Consider the following 24584-nt stretch of genomic DNA (forward strand, 5'->3'; position numbering starts at 1 on the left):
AGATGAGTTATGGAAATTAATTTTTATTAAATTTTTTTGTTTTTTTCTCTTAAAATTATTAAAAAATAAAACATTTAATTAATATAATTTCAAAGAATGATTGAAATGGAAATAATTCTTAACTTATGTTTTTATTTCTAAAATCTAAAAATAAAGACAAATCTTGGATGCTACATTTTGATTAAGAATAAAAAGGCCTTCTAATATTGATAATACATGGTGGATTTAAAAGTCTAAACAAATCAATTCTTACATATTTGGATAGTTTTACAAGTATTATAGAATCTATAAAATATTAGAATTTAAGTACTTTTTTTTATTTCATATTGTTGCAATTAGATTAATAAGGTATAATAAATGTTTTTAGTAGAAATAGTTTGAAACTCATTATTCATCTTATATCACTATACTACCAAGTATACAAACACCTTTGTTCATAAAATTAATTTATATATATATATATATATATATATATTATTTATGTATTATATTTATTTGCATGTCAATTAAAAAAAAATATATATATATCAGTTTATTAAATACCAATAAAAACTACCACATACGTTTTGTATTCAATTTATAATGTGTTAATTTGCACGGCTGTAATAATTTTTTTTGTCTCAAATATTAATATTTTGAACTAAAGTAAGTATTCTGAATTACGTAAATACAGTTTTTAGATGAGATATCTAAAGAAATATTATGAATAAATTATATATTTTATGGATCTTATTAAAATAAAAATTTCAAAAATATTCTTATTTTTCTGACTTTGACTACACCAATATTAATTTTATGATTTCTATAATGACATTTATAAAAAAAATATTACTTTAATATTTTAATTTTATTCATTTGTGTGAAAGGTGTTTAAAACCATCTATTTCATAGAAGTCTATACCATCTAAAATTTGATTTAAATAAATACAATACACAAGATTTGATACAAAATAAAAATGTTTAACTAGAACTTAGAAACCTTAATTGTCTTTGTCAGTGAGCAATAACTGATATCAACAATTCTTAGTGTTGGTCATATTTGGATCAAATTTAAAAGCAACAAAGATAAAATGGAACAACTACAGACCTCACAAAACTTTACCCAAAATAAACTATACACTGCACACAGTTGCTTAATTGTTTTTATAATTTTATGTTTATCTCATTATTTTATAATACGAAGGTATAGAATTTGTACAGATGTTGATTTATTTAATTGTTGTTGTATCAGTTAAGAATGATATTTTACTATTTTTAAATATACTATTAATTTTTAAGTTTATGATGCATGTTAATCTCAAAATAATATTACTATTAAAAAAATAAATCCACTTCAGTAGGAAATTTTGAAAAATAAAAATAAAAATAAATGCTATGCAGTTCTGTCCTCCCACAAACTCAAAAGTAGTACAATTGCAATAGCAGTGGGACATGATATTGTGAGCAACATTTAACCAAAATCGAACTGCTGTTCAATAAGATTTTGTTGAAATAAACATCGAAATAAAATGAAAATTAGGCGAAATGGTGCAAAGCAAACAGATCCAGGTAAAATATTTGGAAATAAATTCATTCTCAACACGGTCTCCGTAACCCTGGAATCATCGGAAAGCCCATGTCAGAGAAAGAAAGTTGTTCACGGAAAGAAAAGTAGTCTCCGGAAATAAAGTCGGCGTTCAGAAGGAATAGATTGGACCAGAAAGAGAAGCGGTGAGGAGAAAGAAGGCAGGGAAAGGAAGAGGCGCCGAGGTGGAAAGAAGAGCGAGCGAGAGCAAGAGCAAGCGTGGAAGCCAGTTGTGAGAATATCAAAGCTTTTTTCCTGGGTTTCCCCGTCCTCCGGTCGCTGCTCGAGGGGTTGTAGCTTCACTGCCACATTTCTTTTAGCTATGGAGGGCACCCCTCGTAGAATTGTGTCGCACAAACTTCACTGCTCAATTGACTGGCTCCGCCATTGTAAGCCGTCGGATCGTAGCTGCCGCTCAGATACAATCTCAACCGCTGATCGGATTTATCGGATCGTAGGCGAACCAGAAGGGCGGGCAGGTTGGAGGGCGGGCAGGTTGAAGGATGGGCAGGTTGGAGGGCGGGCAGGTTGAAGGGTGGGCAGGTTGGAAACTCAGAACCCATTCCTCATGGGGCCCATGCTGATCCACATTGACATGGGTGCTGAAGTTTGTGTAATATAAAAACATAATTTTTTGTAAAATATTGAAATTACACAACATACATTTTATTTTCCTAAGAATTTTTTTTTAAAAATATATATATATATATATATATATATATATATATTTACTTATATTTATTTGTAGATAATGTTTTACAAAATATAATTTTGAATTAGTAATTTTTGTACATTCTCTTAATGAAAAAATATTCTTGTAAATGTATAAAGGTGGTTCTAGCAATATTAGAGTTCTGAAAATAGAATAATTCTTAATATGAAAATTTAAATTTAATAATTAATAAATTTATTATTTGGAAGAATTAATTGAATAAATATTGTGAAATGTGAAAACTAACATTATATACAGTAATGAAAGTTATAAATTATTTCCAAAAGACAACTGAAAACGAAATGAAGTATACCTCACAACTTGAATAATGTTATGATTTCTAATACAATAAGATATGTGCAGAAGGAATTCCATGTGTTTTCAAAAGAATAGAAAGATAGCATGATGGTGATATGTATTGTGAGGTCAAGGGGCTGGCTCTCTCTCACTCCCACATTTCATCTTACTGGGCTGTGGAGGCCACATCAGGATTGTACACATGGACCCATTTTGGTACGCACTGACATTCCTTTTCAATATTTCTCTTTACTTTCATCTTCACTTGTTCCCATGTATCTTATTCTTGCCCTATTTCTTTTCTTTTCTTTTTGCAATTCCAGTGCTGATTTGCTTATTTAGGTTGTAAAATACATTCTCAGACAAAAAAACATAGTTGAAAAATGTGATTGATATCACATATTATAAGCAAGAGACTAAGAATTTAGGATTGACTTGGATATATATATATATATAAGAGACTTCTAAGATAGCTGGAATTGATGAAGATGAGCAATAAACTAGGTTTTCTTCTACATTTACTAACAACGGTTTACTATGGCTAAGACAATATATTATAACAGCCTCTTGTACTACAAAATTGTTGGTAGCAAAAGAATTCTTCTAATGTGGGATGCGAGACAAGAGTGAGATATTGAATGAGGCAGATTTTCAACGAACGTTAAATGGTATAGAAAGAAGAGCAGTTAATGACCCGTAATGTGGAGATTGACTATGGAATTGCCCTCGTACAGGGTGATGAAAGGCATCCATATCTTTGAGGAGTGTAAAACTAGTTCCCTTCTCAACCTTGAGAAAGCTTGTGAGGAGGTGTTGCTCTTGCACGGAATCCTTGACGAGATATTCTGGTCAAGTATTTGGCCACATGTTGCTTTTGGTGATGATCTTGAAAGGATTAGGACGACAATGCCCAGTATATGCTAATGCTGCAGACATTGGGTTTTGCTAATTGAAGTAACATTCTCTGTTTCTATCAGGTCAATCATTCTCATGTACACTCAGATAGTAGAAGTTCTAGAAGAACTACAGATCTTGCGGATTGAGATTTTGATGCTTAGACCCATGAGTATTTGTTACATAGGAGCTACAAAATTAATAGATTATTAATAAACTAATCTATTCTTCTGTTTTACTATGACTAAGATAATCTATTTTAATACAAATATCATTGATTCCTTGGCCAAGGTCAGCCACTCCTCCAAGTTTTATGTGTTTCCAATAGATTTTGGATCTTTATGGTAAATGTTCAGATAATTATTTATGTTGTTTTAGTGTTAGTTGTGAGGCATGATTTGGGAGGATTTAGAGGTGACTATCATGCATGCCATAAGCTTTGATTGCAGTTTTGCAGTTGATATTATTCTTTTTGCTTCAAGTATTACACCATTGACTACTTAAAGATATTCTTGATTGTTTATATCAACCAATCAAAAGTCCAAATACAATAGATTTGTTTTAGATGCTCAGAATACACAAAGTTATAGCACATTCAATAAACACCATATATAATTCAATTAAGTGCTACATATACCTAAGAAAGGTTGGATTATACATATAAGTGGAATATCAAACTTGCAGCTCCATCCTATTGGAAATCAAGGTCTACAACTTGGACAATTGTGCAACTACCTAATATTATAAACAACTACAAAACTACATCTGATTTTTATCAAAGAAGACCTTGTTGACGCACAAAACCATATCCAACCAACACAAAAGTTTATACCAATTACATCAATGATATCACAACTGTTATTTTTTCAGCTCAATTGACCCTGTCCAAGCTGTTAATATTCACTTATTGAGTTATGAACCATTTTCTTGGATTTTTTCTTGTTCAATTTCATTAGTTTGGAGCATATTTTGTTTGTTCTAGGATGTAGGATTGATGTGGTGGTTTTGAACATAGTGTGATTGTTTGAACTTAAATGAACATATATATATATATATATTTTATTATTTTGTATTATATTCTTCTTGTAGTAATTGTTGTTTTGCTCTTTCCAATGCAAACCTATCCCATGAAGATGTCTCATCTACAAATGGAATGAGTTCCAAAATGCGTTGATTTATTAGTTTCTTGAGATGGCTTTGCTCATTTGAAAGTTGTTCTTCATAATCATCAATGCCTTTTTCCCAGTACAATCGCATTTCAGTACAAATTTGGAGCCATTTGAAGCACATTTCTAACATCTCCTGTCTGTCTTGTCTTGATTCAAGACTGATTGCATCTGAGGAAGCTTTTTCAGATTGTATTTGTCTTGAAGATACCCCCATGCTCTGGCAACAACAATCAATGAAAGCATGTGAGAAGCAACTGATCAATTCAAACAAAATCCTCCGCAAAACTTTGTAAATACCATAATGCCAAGACTAAATTTAAATTCCAAACAGCAATTTTATAAGTTTTATTTCTTAATGTTCCTATTAGTTAGTGCTTTAGATTCTCATAACCCAATGAATGATTTTTATATTTTAATTAATGTTATTTAAAGGTAATTTTAGTCACTTTAAACCGGTACAACATTGCACATTAATTAAAAATTCAAAAAAAAAATAGTAAATATGTTGTAGTGAAACATTGAAAATCAAAAATTCATTTTACAATCTGAATTTCATACAAAGGTGTCAGATATGGTTGATGAATAAAATAAAAGAATAAGAAAGCTTAACATCAATATTAAGTTTTACTGTCAAAAAATAAGCATGTTCTAATATGTGTACAGAGGAACTGTTTTAATGATTAAAAGCTCTTTGGACTGCAAGAGGAATTTTGATAATCGTTAATATCTGGATTTCTACATAGTTAACACACCAACTGCACTATGATTTGAAATCACAAAGAAACCATCAAATCATTTTTGAATGAATGATGCAGCTTAGAATTGAAGAGCTTACTTCTGGTTTGGTAGCTCTAGACTGTTTTGCTGTTGTGGTAATTGCTGGAGCATCTGGGTGAGGGTGACCTTGGTCCTGCTTCTTGGAGTAATTTTGGATCAGCCCTTCAACCATACGTGTGCCAACTTCTTCGGAAGTTTGGGTTATCACATCTCCAGTATGATCAGAAGCTCTCTTCAACATCTTATATATAGCAGCTTGACATAACACACTGTGATCTGGAGGAATTTGGACCAATTCTTTCAAAGATTGTAATTCACTTTGAAAATGTTGTCTCATTCTCTCACTCATAGCAGCTTGTTCAATACCTACAAGGATAGATAAGTGATCATATGCACAAGAAATTTAGAAGAATTCAGCTTTCAACATGTCCAAATATTACTACAATTGGTTAATCCTTTGGAAGAATGGGGTAGACATGAGAACCATCTTTCACATTTTTATGAACACGTCAAGGCCGAGTGGACACCTGATGCTTAAAGGCAGGAAAGCAGAATGGAAAGAATGGCATGTGCTTGCAATATCTGGAGAGAAAACATGAAGGGAGAGTGAAATGGAAGGGCAAGTAAGAAGAAAACCGGTGGAGATGCTGGAGAAAGAACCATCCCATGCCCATGGAATCAGTGGGAGGCCCCATGTTTGTGAAGGAAGAGCACCGGGTGCAGCTGCTGCTTGTTTTGTTCTTGGTTGACTAGGATCACAAGTTTCCCATGCTTTGACAACCATTGCCAATGCTTCTATTCTCTTGTACCGTGTTGGAGCATAGAACACGGGGGGCTCCAAGTCTACATTCTTCTGTAAGAAATTCAATGCTTTGTTAGAGAACATATAATCCCTAGTGTTGCGCATCTCTTCTGCAGCCTGGGAAGTCCTTGCTGCTTGGTTGAGTATGTCCATTACAATTTCATTGATGCCACTCATCATTTCATGATTATACAGTCTCATTGATAGCCTCTCTCCTAATTTGCTGTTCAGTTCAAAAATTGCATATAAGTATGCTACTTCCATTATGAATTATGATAGGACAATTTTAGCATTAAACATCTAGTACTTTTATAAGATGTTATTAACACCACAGGCATTCTTAGAAATCCATAATTGTGTGCAGTACCTAGCAATGTTATGTTATGGATCATGTTTTGTTAACTTTGGACAATTGGAGTTTCTATCTGTTTTATCAAAAAATTAATTGACTATAGATAAGCTTTTGTAATTTCATTTATATTCATTTAATTATATTCTCTTTTAAAATTCCAAGCATTTATGAAGGGTTTCTTCATCATATACCAATGAATTCATTGTTGTGTGAATATTAACAAACAGCTTTTGTTATGCAACTTGCACATGATTTTGATCAGTGAAAAGTATAAACTTCAATGCACATAGTTAGTAATATGTGTAAATGTGTGATTGACATACTCAACATGGTCTTCGGAGATTGCAACTCCCTTAAAGAAGACAGGATCAAGACTCCAACAAAGTGGTAGTTTGGGAGCAATACAGATAACCCAACTCTCCAAAAACACTCCAGGGACATGGGATTTGAATGTGAAGTCAAATTTCTTCACCTCATTGGATTGTATGCTTCCTGATGAATTGACTACACTGAACATGTGACAATTAGTTTTATGTATACCTGCACACCAAATGGCCCACTTCTCTATTTCACCTCCTTTGCATCAAATTTGAACATAGCCTGCTCAACAATAGTATTTGTGGAACTCCTAGGCCTCTCTCTCATTCCACCTCCACCACCAAGTATAGATAAGTCATAGGCAATAAATTCTTTTCTATAAAAAATAAAAATTTTAAAAATATTTCTCTGTACTTTGAAGATTAAACCAGCTTGAGACAACTTGATTACATGAATATCTTCTCTACTATATTATCTTGTCAATATGTAACAAACAATTGGATGTATTATACTTTTAAAACTCACTGTGCTTTGTGTTTTTATTTTATTTTTATTTTTATTTTTATTCTTAAAGTAAAAGACTAGAGACAGTTAGTTAGTTATTTATTATTTATAAATTTTTATTTGCCTATGTAATCTTATATTCAAGACTTGATTCCTCTAATTGCCTTGTAGTAAAAAACTACATTTAACATTACATGAGCACAAGATATTTCCTCATGATATGGTGGAAAGTGCCATCTATGACAATATAATTAAATTTTCTAATGGATATGTAGAAGTTGAATAATTTGCACTCAAATTATTTCTACTCTTATGCCCAAATCATGGTAAATTAAGCCTCGATTTTTTGAATTCAACATTGCAATTTCACCTAAAATAATATACTCAATTAACATACAATTGAGAAACATGGGACTGTGAGCTCAAACCTAAACAAGCTTTGGAGGACCTGGTCAGGGATTCCATTGGTCTTTGCCTCCAAGTATAAAAGAGAACTGTCTCACCACAATTCTCCAGTGTAACAGTCCTTTTGCTTAGTTCTCCTGAGCTACAAATCCTCAGTCATGCATCTCAAGAAATGGAGCCAATTCTAATCATCCATTCAATTCATCATCCAGAAATAGTCAAACAGTGCCCAAACTTACAGAGGCTCTAAAGAAAATGTTGGGTTTGGTAATTTGTGAACACATCTTAGTGGTAATCAAGTCCTAAACTAGAACATGATGTAGGGTGTCTGGACTGAGCATTACCTGAGAATTGTGACTTATCAGTACAATTATATAAATTGTAGGGCTACTTCACATGGCTGTCCTATAAGTTTGAGCACTGAGAACTTTGGATTGGCAAGAGTTCCTTCACTTGTGCATGATCTAGTGATAATTATTGATTTTCACCTTTACATTTGTGTGAAATATGTAGAAAAGCAAAGTTGGTCCTCCACACTTATTTGTTTACAAAACGATTTAGACTTTGTTCCAAAACCCAAATTATGTTCAAGAGTTCTATTTCACTAGCACAATATATTATGGACACCATGGATTCTTACCAACTTGGTTTAAAATGAAATAGTAATTCAAGCTGATAGTGGCAGCTGGCCCAAGAATGGCAGCAGGTTTCTGCACCCAACTCAAACTACAATGTCAAAAAACTTCAGCTGCAAACTTTCAAATTAATAAACACCTGCTAAGTTAAGCAGCACAAACAGTGCACTCATAAAACAAGACCATATGTGATGGGAACCAGTTGACCTTAGGTTGCACACTTGGTTCAATACAGATAGAAGATGTGGGATGCGGTTGATTTAAAGGTGGCTTCAATCTCTTCCCATAAACCTGGCAAGTCATAACATCAAAAAAATCTACACCTTGTTTATGTCAAAGACCATTTAAATGGAAAGTTTTACTTCTAAAAAAAAAAATTACCACTACATTGAATACAGGAGCAGTAAAATGAACAATGTTTTATTTTTTTTGAAACTAAACTAGTTTTATCCATGACTTCATTTTTGAACATGATATACTACATGTTGTTGATATGTTATAAAACAATTATATTTTGGAAAGTGAATAATGTTTTTTTTCTAAGCAGGAACACATCTGGTTTGGCATTAATAGAGTTAGGGTAGTAAACAAAGTAGCCTATGCTTTGATACTTGATTGCATTACTGTTAATTTACTTTAAAAAATCAAAAGCCAAAGATAAATAACTCTAGATAATTTGTATGACTAATGTTGCAAACCCTATCTCATAGTGTAACAAGATTCAGGATGGGAAACATTTGTCAAGAGTATGCTTGTAAAGAATTTATTTTATTAACATCCATAATTAGTATGATAAACAAATAAGTATAGTTACCAGCAACCCTGTGAAATCAGGATAGTGAGCCTCCAACTTTTTAAGAGCAGCATCCATTTTAAAACAAAATTTCTCCCAAATAGTCCAATTCTCTTGTTTTTTTCCAACATAAGAATATTGATCCTTGAAGTACTGAAAATTTGGAGGATCTTTGTCTGCTCTTCCTATGTGGTTGGTAGAAGAGACTTCCATTTTAGTGTCATTTAATGTGGCTGATGATGTTCTACCATTATCCCATTCACATTTTGGTGTGCCGCTTGCCATGGGGTCCCAAGGATATTTGCGTAAAGATTTCATCCACTATGCCATCAACACAGTAATTAAATACATCCACAATATCAGATTTAGATTTGACAGTAACCAAATAAATGTATAACCAATTAACTGAACCATGTGCACCGCTTGCCCATGTGGCATTGATTTTATAAAAATGAAATTCTTGTTGTACAACTGCAATTTAAATTCATATTTCCTTCTTAATTGCACAAGCGTTGTAGCACCAACATTCCATTTAAGTGTGATATAGAAAAGAAAGAAAAATAAGAGGAGAAAAACGAAAGTGAGGTGGTGAAGGGAGAACTGATAACATGATTGACCTATCGGCATTTCAAAAAATAGTGTTAAGGCAAGTTCTTTCCCTTGATATACTACAGTAATATACAACCTGAGCAGAACTGCCCTGAACTTCACCCTGACGAATTTATTATTTAGGACAAAACATCAATCTTCCTGTCGCTGGGAAATGTGCAAATCAAGGCGAATGACTACTAAAAAAAACTTGCTTGGTCCGGGTCGTCGTCCTCTCCCTCGGAGGCAGTTCGTATGCAGGCGGCAACAAGCATAGCGTTTTCCATCTTGATTCGATAGTGGTGAATGCGTTCCATCAGCAGCTCTGGAAATGTTTTGTTGAACAATTTCACGAACTTATTGTTGATCCGATCCCATTCTTCGTAAAACCAATAGTAATCCCTGCAACCGCACAAGCATATGAATAGAATTTAACTGGAAATGGCAAAACGCTAGCAACACTTCAGTGTTATCTTTACGAGGATTAATGCATGACTGCAGTACATCATACACTGGAGGATGCAATATATGCTCATGTTGCATTTCTAGGTGCCATCATATGTGTTTCGAGGATGCCGCAGCCGCTGCTCTAAGCATTACACACAGTGTTGTTGGCATTTTATTGCTCACTAAACCTTATCAGCACGTAGGCTATTCAATGAATGAAGAGTTCGGGACAGTGGGGCAAGGATCCATCGAAGTCCTCTTTTCAGGTTTATCTTGGGACTTACTCAAGAATGTTCAAGTCGCGATCACGGTTCACTTTCTGCCAGATGTGAAGACGGTCCTTTGACTTAGGGTTCAGAAGTTGCGTTGTTTCCTTATTCCTCATTTGCCATTCAAGAAACACTTGAGAGCGACGCGGTGGTACAAGCTCCAGCATGTCACACTGCGGCGCCAATCTATGTACCCTCCTCATCTTGGAGTTGTCGATGTAGGACTCTCAATCGTACAACAATTGCGTATGCAATCAAAGTCACCTCGTCAATACTGTGCGTATTCTTATTTTCCCCATTCCTGCCGTTCATCAGCTAGGTACCATCGCTTGTTTCTCATTTCGCAACCTGAGTTTGGAGTCACTTGTGCAGAAAGCCGCCGTGTCCTGCTGACAGCCATACCTGAGCACCTGGTTGGACAAGTGCAGCTGGTATCAGGATCATGCGAGTTACTGGCTCCGCCAAAGGAAATAGTCCTAGACCTGCCAATCGCTCACTTTCCGAGGCAACGCCAAGAAATTGATAGAAATTGTTCAGGGAGGGAGATACAGAAGCACCTACAGGTTTTCGTAAGCGTAGGATAACGTGGGTTAGGTGTGGTGCAACAAGGCGAAAATATGCTATATGATGTTAAGTGAGTAAGACAAGGCTGAAACTTTGTTGAGATTTCCTTGCGACGACGTTGAATGCAACGAAAACAATGCAAAGGAACAGGGGTGATGACAAAGGGAAGGATATGCGGAGAGCAATTGCAGGAATGTGTGTGTGAGTGTGAGAGAGATGCTAAACGTTACATTGATGTAACCCCCCACAACTAGGTCGAAAAGTCTCGTGCCCTGTAGAAGCTTGTGGAAGTAATGTGATTACGGCCCATTCAGGGCAATCATAATTCAAAGTTCTTAACCAAAATGGCGAAGTAGCACTTTCACGCACTTGCCTAGAAACAAAACGACACAAAAAAAATAAAAAATAAAAGTGTTGGAAGTTAATATGAAGTCGAACTGATGTAGGGTACAAATGTGATGAGCAAAAAGAACGACTGGCTTCGTTCGATGCTCCAGCTGTGCCCCAGTTTTGGGTTCCGAATGTTGTTGGATGCCATCCCAATTCGGTCAGTCCGACTATTCTTTTATCATCCCTCTTCACCCATTCATTCGCGCTCCATCGCAACCTACACTCTTGTGATTCTGATAGCTACTTTTCACAACTCTAAGCCTGAGCTACAGGTCACTGTGAGAGATTCTACTAAACGACACAGTAACACGGTAACTGTGATGAACTCAGGAGATCAGCAAAAGAACACCACTACAGGTGTTGTGCGAAGTGAAGTTCCATTTTGAAAGACGATAGATGCTGAGAACTATGTTTTAAGCTAGATATATATATATATATATATATATAACATTTTTTCTTTTTTATTTATTTTTATTTTTTATATCTAGTTAGACTAAATGTGTTGATCACATTCGTTTTTTCTTGGAATTTTCAAATAAAGATTGCTCTAGTAGCTTTGTAAAGATATTTGCTACTTGTTCCATGGTTGGTACATATTGAAGATTGATTTCCCTTGATTTGATTTTTTCTCTAGTGAAATGATATTGTGCCACAATATGTCTTGTTCTTGGATTGACTACTAGATTGGTTGCTATGCTTATACTACTAGCATTGTTATAGTATATGATTATAGGATGTTGTATTTTGATTTGTAAATCTTTGAGCAGTATTGATAGCAAAGTGGCTTTTCTTGAGGCTTCTATTAGTGCTATATATTTTGCATTTGAAGAAGATAGAGCTATTGTTGATTGTTTTTGATGACCATAATATAGGTGTATTGCCAATATTGAATACAAAACTTGTGGTAGATTACACTTGTTCTATATCTCCAACCCAGTTAGAATTTATATATCCAATTAGGTAATTTTGATTGTTCTTTTTCTACAAATTTCATAAACTTGAGTATACTTGATGTAACATAGAATCTTTTTTGATGCTAGTAGATGTGATTTTTTAGGTCTTACCATGAATATCAAAACAAGTGTGAGTTCAATCGAGACATTTGCCAACTATGCTACAATATTGTATTGAGTCCACTTCTTTTTATCTCATATCACATATAAGCTTTAATTTTTTATCCATTGGAGTTGTTGCATGTATATAATATTCCATGCCAAAAGTTACTAATATATTGTGTGCATAGGCTTTTTGTATCATAAAAATTCCTTCCTTTACTTATATGCATTCAACCTTTAGATAGAATGTGATTTTTCTTCTTCATAGTTCAAACATTTGGAAAGGATCATGTAATTTATTTTTCAATTTAATCATATTCTTTATACAATTGCCAATTATAACAAGGTCATTAACATATAATGCAATAGGAATTAGTTTGTCTTTCAATAATCTTAAGTATAAGTTATGATCACCTATTCTTTATTGGACACCTATTTTTTCATACCATATTGAAAGAGCTTATTTTAGTCTATATAGTGCTTTTTTAATTTGTAAATTATATGTTCTTTATTAGGAATTTTAAAGTCTTATGGTTGAATAATATGTACTTCTATTTTTAGAACTCCATAAAGAAATATAATTATAATATCTATGTGATATAGTTCTAATTTTTTTGAATTGCAATAGAAATCATGGCTCTAATAGTGGCCCATTTACTACTGGTGCAAATGTTTCTTCATAGTAAATACCTTCTTTTTGTTCAAAACCTCTTATTACTAGTCTAACTTTGTGTTTTTGAAGTGAACCATTTGTATTTAGTTTTGCTTTATAAACCCATCTAATTGTGATAGATTTGAAATGGTCTAAGTTTCATTTTTATATATGGATTTCATTTCTTCTATCATGGCTTATTTCCATCCTTGATGATGAGCTGCTTCATGATATGTGGTTGGTTCTAGGTTTGATATTGTCATTAGCCCTGCAAAATGATCTCTCAATTATTTTGGTATTCTTATTTGTTTACATGCTCCCATAGTAATTAGTAATGGTAGGTGTAATTGGTTTCTTTATCTAGGAAGTGTGTTTATTCAACTAAAGATATATCATTATAAGTTTTAGTGATGGGCCATTCATCAATTTCTACTCTTGGAGCATAGCTTAAAATAGTTGTATAAATTTTGATATATTTTTTTAATGATGGAATGAGCGGTTTGCTATAAGAGTTGTTACATATTACATCTTTAGTTGTTTCTTGATCAATAAAATCTGTGGTTGTTCGAGATGCAATAATTTTATTGCTTTGAGAGATTTCAAAATGGTTATGATTTTTAGTTGGAAAATTTAGAATTTTTGATTCATGCATATGTGATCCCAATTGATCTTGTAGTAATTCTATTAAATCATTTATTGTTGATATCTCCATGTTATATTGTTCCACTTTTGTATGATCTTGTGATAGTTTGTTGTATTCAATAAAAAAATAAAAAATAAAACATTTTCAAAAATTACATCTCTAGAAACAATGATTTTCTTGAGATGATGTTAGTGAATGCAATATCCTTTTGTTTGTTTGTCATAGCCCACAAAGTTGCATGTAATTGATCTTGATTGTAGTTTGTTTCTTGATTGATGTCCTATGTGCACATGAGATAAGCATCCAAATGTTTTCAAATGACATAATTTTGGTTTATTCATTGAAAACATTTCTTTCAATGACATGTTGAGATTGTTTATTCTTGTTAGTAGTCTATTTGATAGATATATTTTGGTTTTTGTTGCTATAGGCCATAAATAAATGGATAATCTTCTTGATAGTAAAATGCATCTTATTTTGTCCAATATTGATCTATTTCTTCTTTCCACCACTCCATTTTGTTGGAATGTATAAAGAAGTGTGAATTGTCAAATGATTCCATTTCTCGTACAATAATTCAAAAAATCTTGTAATATAAATTCTTCTCTATTGTTAGTTCTCAAACCTTTGATGAATTTTCTAGTTTGTCTTTCTATCATTGTTTTGAATTCATAAATATACAAGATTCTTGTTTTAAAACAATATCTTGTTTTAAATTCTTAATTTTTTAAGTAGTTGAAATCTCCACTCACACAACCACACAAACCACTCAAATAACTCAAAAAAACCACACACTTAAAAAATAATTTTTTATTTGATTTTTAATTTAATATAATTTTTTATTTTAATTTTTATTGTGTAGTATTAAAAAATCATCCAAAATTAAGATTCATCCAAGACAAACTCTCATCCACAAATGAGTTTTTATCCATGAATGCAAATTCATCCACTTCTAAGCCACATTCATCCACAATTTATCATCCACATTCAACCTAAGTTCATCTACACAATTTATTTCAAAACCCTAAATTCATTCAAATTCAAACTCAATTGATCATGATTTGAGTACAAGGGTTGGTTCAATAGTATCTTAATCTGAAATTTTCACAAGTAGGATCTGATAAGGAGCCGGAATACAGTTGGAAATCCTTCCAACCTTGAACATTTGCACTACTCCAATCCTTATCCCCCGACGAGCTCCTCTTGCAGAAGTGCACTGAGAGTCTGAATTAGCTGCTGGCAGCTCCTTGGATGCAATGCGACGGCCACTTAACAAGACCAGCAGAATTTGGAGAGTGACAAAAGGTACTGATCTACAGGAGCAATCCAAGTGATCTGATCCTTGAGATTCACATGAATTGCCCCCCTTACAACGAGAATCTAATGCCTCCCTATAACTAAGCTACTTAAAGAATGAATCTGCCACTCAGCGCCATAACAGAGAATTTCAAGAACAACCTCTCTCAATCGACCCTAGTGGAGCATCGGAGTCGAACGACATTCAACAATCCACACTCCTCTTGTTCGCCGGTAACACCGCAGCCGGTCTCCTGGAAGCGCCTTGTAGTTCTATGTTCAACTCTCCTTGCATAGCTCTTAAGGCCAGCTGATTAGTCCTGATTGAAGTACCTTTTCAACGCTCCTTGCAGGAACCGCCAGAGATCCAACAAGACGAAGTATTAGCATTATTCTCGTTGTTAGCAACAGTGGTTCCCCGCTTTTTGTGAGTTCGGCCATGAATGTTGGCTATCTCTTCTTTATGGCCGACGACCCTACCATTAATGTTCAGTTTATACAGCTGCAATTCCTTGTCCCGATTACCCAAAATAATAATCTTATGAGGGTCTTAATTAGTAATGGCAATACAAAGTTCTCTTCCAAAAATCAGGAATTGGTCGTTGTTTCTTACATACTGTCCGATTGAGATCGGGTTTTGTTTTAGCTCGAGCATGTAAAGCACATTGTCAAATTTATTTTATTGTTAGAATCCAAAAAGTGTACATTGCCTCGCCCTTTCACTACGTGCATTCTGCTATCTAAAGTGACTTCCGATTTGCACAGTGATGCTGTATTGACATTTCTTGCACATGGTTCGCCCTTTGTTGATATTGATTCGCTAACCGAAGCTCCACAGCTCGGCAGTGGCTTGCGATTTATCCCGGCTTGCCACACCGGTAACACACTAGTCCCTCGTGCCTCTCACCTAAGCCCATGAAACGTTGTTGAGAGACAATTCTTCGCTGGTTAATGTTGTTCATTGTGCTGAAGGCTTTGTGGCCATTGAAAGGTCTTTGTTTTTCTCGCATTATATTCCTAATTTTGAAAATCAGCACTTCCTGAGTTGACCTCGTTCTCATACTCATCTCCAGCTCCTCCATATGTAGCCTGCTTACTAGTCTTATAAGCGAAGGTGTCTCCTTTTTAGCTCGCAATATTTTTACAAAATTTTCATACTTTGTCAGTAAGTTCTTAAGTATTTTGTGCACAACCATTATATCGGATGGCAACTTGTTGATCTCTCTCAGATCGTTCAATAAATCGTTAACATGTTGCATAAAAGTGGACACCGACATGTCTTCTGACATTTTAATGTTCTCCAACCTGTCTAAAAAATTTAACACATTCGCAATAGTTTGTCTGGAATATACTTTGGCGAGAACTTCCCCAGCTACTGTTGGATCTGAAACATTCAAGATATAGGATTTAACCATGTCTGTTACTAAGAGACGGAGAAGCACTCTTGCTCAAGTCTTTTGCCTACAGAGAAGCTCCCGCTCCTATGGTGTTGATGATATTGTTTCCAAGCTTGGGTTCCCAGCTCCTACATTCACTCCGCCCATTTCGACATCCGATTCTGTCGCTGTTGGCACTGCTGTTGTTTCACTGCTAGCCAATGATGTCCTTGTGCTCGAGCTCTTTAGTGAGTTCTTTGTTAGAATAATCACGTCCCACAAGTCTTCTTTTTCGAGCACGCTCTGCATTGTGCTCCTCCAAGCCTTGTAGTTCTCCAGTCTGGCTAAGGTCTTGGATTGTGCAATGATGGAGTCCATTGTGCCTATTAGTTCTACTCTTTGCGATTTGATTTCTATTGTTCACGTAATATTCACTCTGATACCATAATAACTCCTTATCACAACTCTACGACTGAGCTGCAGGTTACTGTGAGTGATTCTACTAAACGACACAGTAACACGGTAATTGTGATGGACTCAGGAGATCGGCAAAAGAACACCACTACAAGTGTTGTACAAAGTGAAGTTCCATTAGTAAGTCGAGAGTTAAGTACAAGAAAATTACCCAGGACGGGTAGATATTCAGGGTTGTGTACATCCTATGTATTGATATCTAGGTTCTTTGGTATCAAACGAGGGATGTATCGTCTAATATATCCAACAGATTCAAAATCTCTTTACTTTTGCATTCTTATTTTGATTGTTGCCAATGCATCCAATTTTTAGATGGTTACATATCATAGAATTGTTGACTACCTTCATATCAACTTCCAACACTTTTTTACGTGTATAATTCGATATCTCGTGATTCCAATGTTTAAAGAAAAAAAATTCAACAAACATATGATAGTCTTATACATCCGTATTGATACAAAAAATAAAAAATAAAAAATAAAAAATAGTGAAATTAGTACTATATCTTTACTCATTTTATTTTATTTTTGTATATAAAATTCTAACTTCGATTCTTCTTTTCAAGGTCTTTTCTAAGTTGTAATCTTACCTAGACTTACATTTTTGAAATTTTCTTGAATCTAATTTCCTAACTTGACTTTCTAACCTCAAAAAATTGCCCCTATTTGTCTTAGGTCTTTGATTTTGTATTTTATGGTTAAGTTTTGATTGTGCCTTATAAATGGTCATCACTTAGGTATTGATTTTGTTATCTTTATGATTAATTTTGTAAGAACCTAATTTCAACTTTGTCTTAATTGTATCCATATTGTTTTACCAATTCTACCTAATCTTGACCTATTTATAATCCTACCAAGACAATAGAAGAGTACTGATGCAATACAAAATCTAAAACATTAACATGTTAATTTTACTTACTCTATTAGTTATTAAGGCTAAAAAAAAAACACATAAATTTTTATAAGAGTTCTTTTAATATAAGTTGGATTTTTATCAATTATTCTACTAAGTAATAATATTGCAATACAATAACATTATTGAACTATAAATAATTTGTAATATTTAAAGTCAAGAAATAATTATTAAAGTTAAGATAATAAGTGATATTATTTGAAGTAAAAACCAATAATGGAAAAAAACAATATAAACTTCAAAAGATATTATTTGCAAATACATATCCATTTTTGGAATTTAGTTGTAAGACAATTCATAGATTAAAGAAATAATTTTTTTCTAGAATTTCTGGAATTCCTTTGAATATCTATTTTATATTATTAATTATACCTTAATCATTATAAAAATTTTATTTTTATTTTTTGAATTTCTGGATATTAGATTTGATTTTAAAACTATATTCTATCTTTATAGTGGTTTAAAATCTTTAATTTCAATGTTTTATACACTATTGTAATTACTAAGCTATTTTTGAAATGTTTTGTTGCATCATGTTATTACTTCTTGTATTACATAATAGAATATCACATGTAAATTCAAAGTTTTTGATCTATGTAATGATGTATATCTATACAAAAGTTTTAGTAGATTTAAGATTAATCTAAGACATTATTTGGAGAATCATATTATATCTATAATATTTAATATTGGTGATTATGTTATATACTAAACCTATACATCTTTGATGATCCTAAATCTTCTGGTGAAAAAATGAATTTGAATTCACATGTCACATGAATATTTGTAAATATAACTCTTAAAAATAGTATTTCTATTAATATAAAATAAAGAGTATTTATTTCATAATTTAAAATTTTAAGATCAATAAATTTTAGATTTAATAATGAAAACTGAATGATAAAATTTTAATAATTATCTGATATATAATGTGGTATTATATATTAATATCTACAAAATTTAATAATTTAAAATTAAATATTTAATAAATATAATAAATATAAAATTATCAAAATGATAGTTTAAAAAACTAAGTTATTTTTTATTATTTTAATTTTTTTTGTATTATTAATCTACAAAAATATATTTGGTTTATCCTATTAAAAATCCACAAGAATATTTTTAGTAGTTTTTATAGTAAGATTTATAAAATATTTATTTATTGATATCAAAGATTTAATATAAAAAATATATCATATATTATTTTTTAAAATTAATAATTTTATTTTCATAAAAAGTATTATTATTCTTTTAAAAACTTTAAAATTTCCATTAATATAATTTCTTATAAAAATTATGTTTAATTTTTTATTAATTATATTTCTTAATAGAATAGTTTCATATAAATTATAAAGAAATCAAAAGGATTTTTTCATTATTTTTCTTCTATGATATAATTTTTAATATTATAAAAATAATAATTTTTATTAAATATTTATTTTATTCTTATGTTAAAGAAGTTTAATGGTGGTTTTGGATATTTAAATTTTGATTCAATTTCTATTCAATACGTAACTATAATTTTTATCAAAAATATATTTAATTTATTAATTTATTAAATAAATATGTATATTTTTATTTATTTATATTGGTTTCTTCTTACCCAAACTTTCGTTATAAAATTAATGTGTTTTATATTCCAAGTCTAAGATGTTTTCAATCCATCATATTTAGAAATTAGGGATTAGGATTTAAACCTAGTCTAGCCAATTATCCAAGTTGTTTTATATAAGAATAGAATTAAAATTTTAGTATAAGAAAATAAATAATTTATGTTTTATTATTAAATTTTAAATAAAAATATTTAAGTAATTTAATTGAATAAAAATATATCTTTTAGTATTGACATTTAAATACTAGTTATATTTAAAATGATATCTAAATATAAAAATATATAATCTTTTTATGATATTAAAAAATCATTACTATTTATTATACACTATTTTATTATATGTTAAGTAATTTTAAACTGAACATAATAAAATCTTTATTGCAATCAAAAGTAAAAATTTTATCTATGACAATCATAATAACATTTTGTAATTGTAAATAAAATCTTGTTTAAATTGTAAATAAAATTGTAAATAAAATATTTTCATATATATATATGATATTTTATTTACAATTTATTGTCATGATAATTTTGATTTTAACTTAGTTAAATATTTTGTAGCTGTTATAATTCCATACAAAGTTTTATAAAAGACCAAGAGACCAAGAACAATAAACTTATGTTTTTTTTCTCTTACTTATGTATTAATGCACATAAGATACCAAGTCTTCTAAATTAGATTCCATTATACAATTTTTCTTCTTATTAAATATTATCTCAAGTATTTTTGTCTACATTAAAAATCCTTACTATTAAATTTATATAGTATTAAAAAATTATAATAATTATGTTTGAGCTACACAATGCCACAACCTTTAGTATTTTCTTTGCAACAATACTTTCAATTTCAATATTATCTTCAAAAATATTTGTGGTATCTTACTTTGTCTATACAAGAATCTCATTTACATCACCTTGCCTATAATGCAACATCCTATATAAGTTGATAATATTTTGGAGCCTAGTACAGTCTACAAATAGAATTTTTAATTTTTTTATTATAAACATACCTCTAATTAAGCTTCTTGATCAAATAATGTTGCAAGCTTAAACTTTCTTTTTTAGCTCAAGGCAAAGTTGCCAAACACTTTTTTCAACATGGAACAATATATTATTCTTACTCCTAATAATAATTTTTCCAGATCTATTTCAAAAAAAATTTATAAAATTATAATTTAGCAATTTTAAAATAGTACTAGCTTATTTAAGAGATGCAAGAGCAACAAGCCTTGAAATTTTGTAAATATCTTACAGCATTTCAGTAAATTTTTGCAGCTCCTTCAAAATCTTCTTCAAATAATTATTTAATTAATTTATGTACCTATCTGTTATAGATGTAGATTACATTTATTAATAGCACTAACAAGCTCATCCTTTTACAACTTATTTTATAATAAATTTACTATTATAATTGCCCTTTTAAAGTCACCGTCATCTTGTCTTTGCTTAGTCTAGTCTTTATAAACTTTTATTGTAGCATGCACATACTTAAACTTTCTTCAACATTTTTTTTTTAACAATTTGAGTGCCATTAAAGTAGTATGAGCTATTATTTATCAAATTTATCTTAGGAGTTTGTAAGTAACAAAGTAACTAAAAATTCCAGCAATTTTAAGAAAGATCAATCTTAGATTTGTATGGACTATGGACCTTGCAACATGTCTATTACTATCAATTGCATGAGATTTGCTTTTTTTTTTTTTTTTTTTTTTTTTTAAAAAAATTCTAAATACACATCCAATTAAGTTCTTTGCTGGATTATTATTTATATTTAAAAGATTGACGATGGAAAAACAAACTTATGCATTTAGTAGAGCATGACCAAGGCCTAGTAGTCATTCCTTGGAGACTTTTTCAATTCTCATATTGCAATCATTAAGAAATACTAGGACCACTAAAATTCTTTTATTAATTATGATAACTTATTTCATAGTTAATACCACTTGTTGCTCCAAAGACAAATTTGAAGTCTCTACTTCAAAAAAATTGCCAAGACATTTATGTTGTCATTTTTATCCAAAGTATTTGCTCTTTTAAATAAAATAATTCTAAGAAAAAGCCTATGCTTTCTACTAAGATCTAATATGGCATGTAACAAAACATTTTTTTAGAAAGAGCCTTTACCACAACCTCTTTGGTAATGTTTTCTATTTTTCCAGCTTCTACATCTATAATTTTAAATAATTATTGACATTCTTTTGCCACTCTAAGAAGTGACTTCATAAAAAATCCTTTCCATTTCTATAAACTCTAAATTGCTAGCTATAAATGCAACTTCTAATCTTTAAGATTTATTTTCAAACTCCTTTTGGTGAACAAATTATAGACCAAAGAACATATGGAAAGAATAATATTAATTTTTTTATTTTTAATTTTTTTTTGTGCACCTTCATTATATAAGGCCATAAAAACTAAATTTAATAATTTTTGATACAAGAAGATAATGTTGATCTAGGCATTCATGCAATTTGTATAGACATTAATTAAATTCTATACAAACATGATGTAAAGAATGGTCATGTCAAATATAGTTTTTTTTTTTTTTTTTTTTTTTTTTTTATTGTGACCAACAAAAGTGTATTGGCACATCTTAACTATAATATCCTACAATTTTTTACCACCTTTACAATAACATAGTTTTTCAATTATAATATTCTTGAAGAACTTATCTAAATCTTGTTCATGAGTAATTCATCTTCTAATCTCTTTTGTATTCTTTTGAGACCTTTAACATATATTGTATGTAGAACTAACATATTTTTTGCTTTAGTTCATTCTATCATTTTTGTGCCTAGACAATATATTTCAATAGTATTCTACAAAATGCTTTAGGAAAATTAATTACTCTAGTAAATTCTTTTATATTAAAATAGATGACATTGTACTTATAGAAACATGGACAATGTCATTCAATCCAATCTAAATCTATTATTACTTCTTTTTATCCTAAAAAAATATTATAAAAATCCTTAAAATTTGCCAAAATACCAAGAATACCCATGTCTTCTTAATAATATTAAATCTACCCCTCTTTTTTGTGATAATTGCAAATCTACCCTTCAATGTGATAAGCTACAACCTTCTTGTTTTTATAGTTACAACTATGGCCCAAAATGCATACCACATAGATTTTGGTGTAGCACTTTGCCTTACATCTTGGGCACCTCATGAAATGCCGCCTTTGTTGTTGCCAATGTTTAGGGTACACACTTGAGCTACATCAACTAGTTCTACTTTGGCCTTGATGTAATGGTGTGTTGATCAATTACTACAAGTGTTCTTGCCGCATACAAGAAGCACAATACAATGTAAAGAAGAGGATGGCAAGTCTACATGTAAAGATGAAATTACTGTGAGGCGTCAAAGTGAAACTTGTAGCCACACAGCAGATCCTCTCATCTTTCAAAACTGTAGTGGCAAATAAACATGCAAATAGACAGAGGCATAGGACAAATGCGTTTATGTTAATTTTTTTAGAATGAATATTGCGAATACCCACAGCCCAGTAGGAATTAGGGAGTTTGAGAAGGCTGTTTTATATTTACACCTAGGTAGTGTAAATCTCTGTATAGGCGCTAAAATAAATCTGAGATCGACAACATAGAGATGCTAATTCGCTGTGCAAGGCGCCGGGGAAGACTTCTCCGTTCCCGGAAGAGGCTCAAGTGTTCACGATAGTATGGCTACGCACTGCATAAGTGTGGGTGTCTAGGCGGTGATCAAAATTGACCACCTACACAACATCCACCAGACCCCTGGAAAAATTACGGTAGCAAAAAAACAGTTGATTCATATTGAAAGGCAATCATCCATACGATCGCTTATGGTATTCGGTAGAGAAACTCTATTGCGCATGTGCGAAAATACGCTAGAAATTTGTGCAGAACTCTTCAAAATTGTCGATAATAGCCTCTTGGCTCAAGAAATGTGCTGGATACTGTTGCCATCCATCAGAACTCCACCTTCATGTGACCCACAGGGAGCTGATATGATCCAAGGCGGCTAGATTGTTGTTGTAGCTGGGCCATGTGCATGACGTTGGGCAGCGAGTCGCTCCAATTCGTAAATTGCGAGACGAGATTATTATCAAAAGAATTCACCATTGTTTGCATCTCGGCAAAGTTACCAATGGGAGTGCTCATGGTGCGTTAAGAACTTCCATTGAAGCTATAGCCCAAATTTGCTTGAAAGTGATCGAAGTTGCAATGCCCATCTAGCATCGACCCTCGCTGCTGCGGGAGCTGTTGCAACCCAAACTCTGGAGAGCTTGTCGAGTCTGAGGTACAAAGAATATTTGACCACTGCGACTGCAGAACCTCCTCAATGCTCAGGAGGCTCTCGAGTGTCAAGTGGTCTAAAGGAGCAGGGTGCACGGCCCCTAGCTTCATCGAAAGACTCTGCTACACAAAAAAAATATGGAAAACATCATAACCTGATATGCATTACAGCAGATCTCTATCACCACCTTCAATTAAGCATAGAATGGCGGAGAATATGGGATGTACCTCGGCTTGGCATTGGAGGGACTGGACGTAATTGATAATTTCATCGAGCATGTCTGTTTTGCCAGTGACTTTGCGGCAGCCAGGAACAAGGTCCTGCAAGTACTTCATCCGCTTCCTAATCTTTTCGCAGCGCACCCACTCAGCCACGCTAAGGCTGTCAGTAGCTTGGCCTCTCCGAGCCCGCACACGAATGAAGTCCTGCTTTGAATACTCCATGAGTTTCGGGTTGCTCTACTTCTGAGTAACTTTTGGACTTGTGGCTAACTCGAATGAAGTTTAACTAAAGGATCGCTCACCCTTAGATGTTGGCCTGCCATCTTCTCCTTTACTACGTGTTGTGCTTCTTGCATGCGGCTAGAACACCCGCGGTCCATGATCAACACAAAGTTACCAAGAGGAGAAGGCCAAAGCAGAACTAGTCGATGTAACTCATTTGTGCACCCACACTTGCAACAACAGAGGTGGCATCCATTTCATGAGGTGCTCAAGATGTGAATGCAAAGTGCCATGCTAAAATTTGCATTGCACATGCTTTGGGCCCCAATAGCAACTAAAAAAACAAGAAGATTAAAGCTTATT

The 24584-nt window shown here is 32.2% G+C and overlaps 2 protein-coding genes across 3 annotated transcripts; both read right to left on the bottom strand.

The window, feature by feature from the left end:
- Positions 1-4275: 4275 nt before the first annotated feature.
- Positions 4276-11572, bottom strand: LOC112273099 (uncharacterized). 2 transcript variants are annotated; one of them, XM_073529213.2, is made up of 11 exons: positions 11321-11572; positions 10542-10936; positions 10026-10212; positions 9244-9543; positions 8637-8720; positions 8435-8504; positions 7818-7931; positions 6891-7107; positions 6050-6438; positions 5472-5779; positions 4276-4853 (listed from the first exon to the last, which is right to left on the bottom strand). In XM_073529213.2, exons 2-11 carry the CDS (start codon positions 10727-10729, stop codon positions 4530-4532), a joined length of 2181 nt encoding a protein of 726 aa, XP_073385314.1. In that variant the 5' UTR covers positions 10730-10936; positions 11321-11572; the 3' UTR covers positions 4276-4529. The 2 variants fall into 2 exon arrangements, with proteins under 2 accessions (XP_073385314.1, XP_024357263.1); XM_024501495.3 differs by lacking the exon at positions 11321-11572 and adding an exon at positions 11088-11314.
- A 12076-nt stretch (positions 11573-23648) lies between these two features.
- Positions 23649-24221, bottom strand: LOC112273595 (transcription factor bHLH63). The gene is made up of 2 exons (XM_024502536.2): positions 24006-24221; positions 23649-23897 (listed from the first exon to the last, which is right to left on the bottom strand). The coding sequence occupies exons 1-2, from the start codon at positions 24219-24221 to the stop codon at positions 23649-23651; spliced, it is 465 nt and encodes a 154-aa protein (XP_024358304.1).
- Positions 24222-24584: the final 363 nt, after the last annotated feature.

The sequence above is a fragment of the Physcomitrium patens genome, chromosome 20, assembly GCF_059467195.1.
Source record: "Physcomitrium patens ecotype Gransden chromosome 20, ASM5946719v1, whole genome shotgun sequence".
Lineage (NCBI taxonomy): Eukaryota > Viridiplantae > Streptophyta > Bryopsida > Funariales > Funariaceae > Physcomitrium > Physcomitrium patens.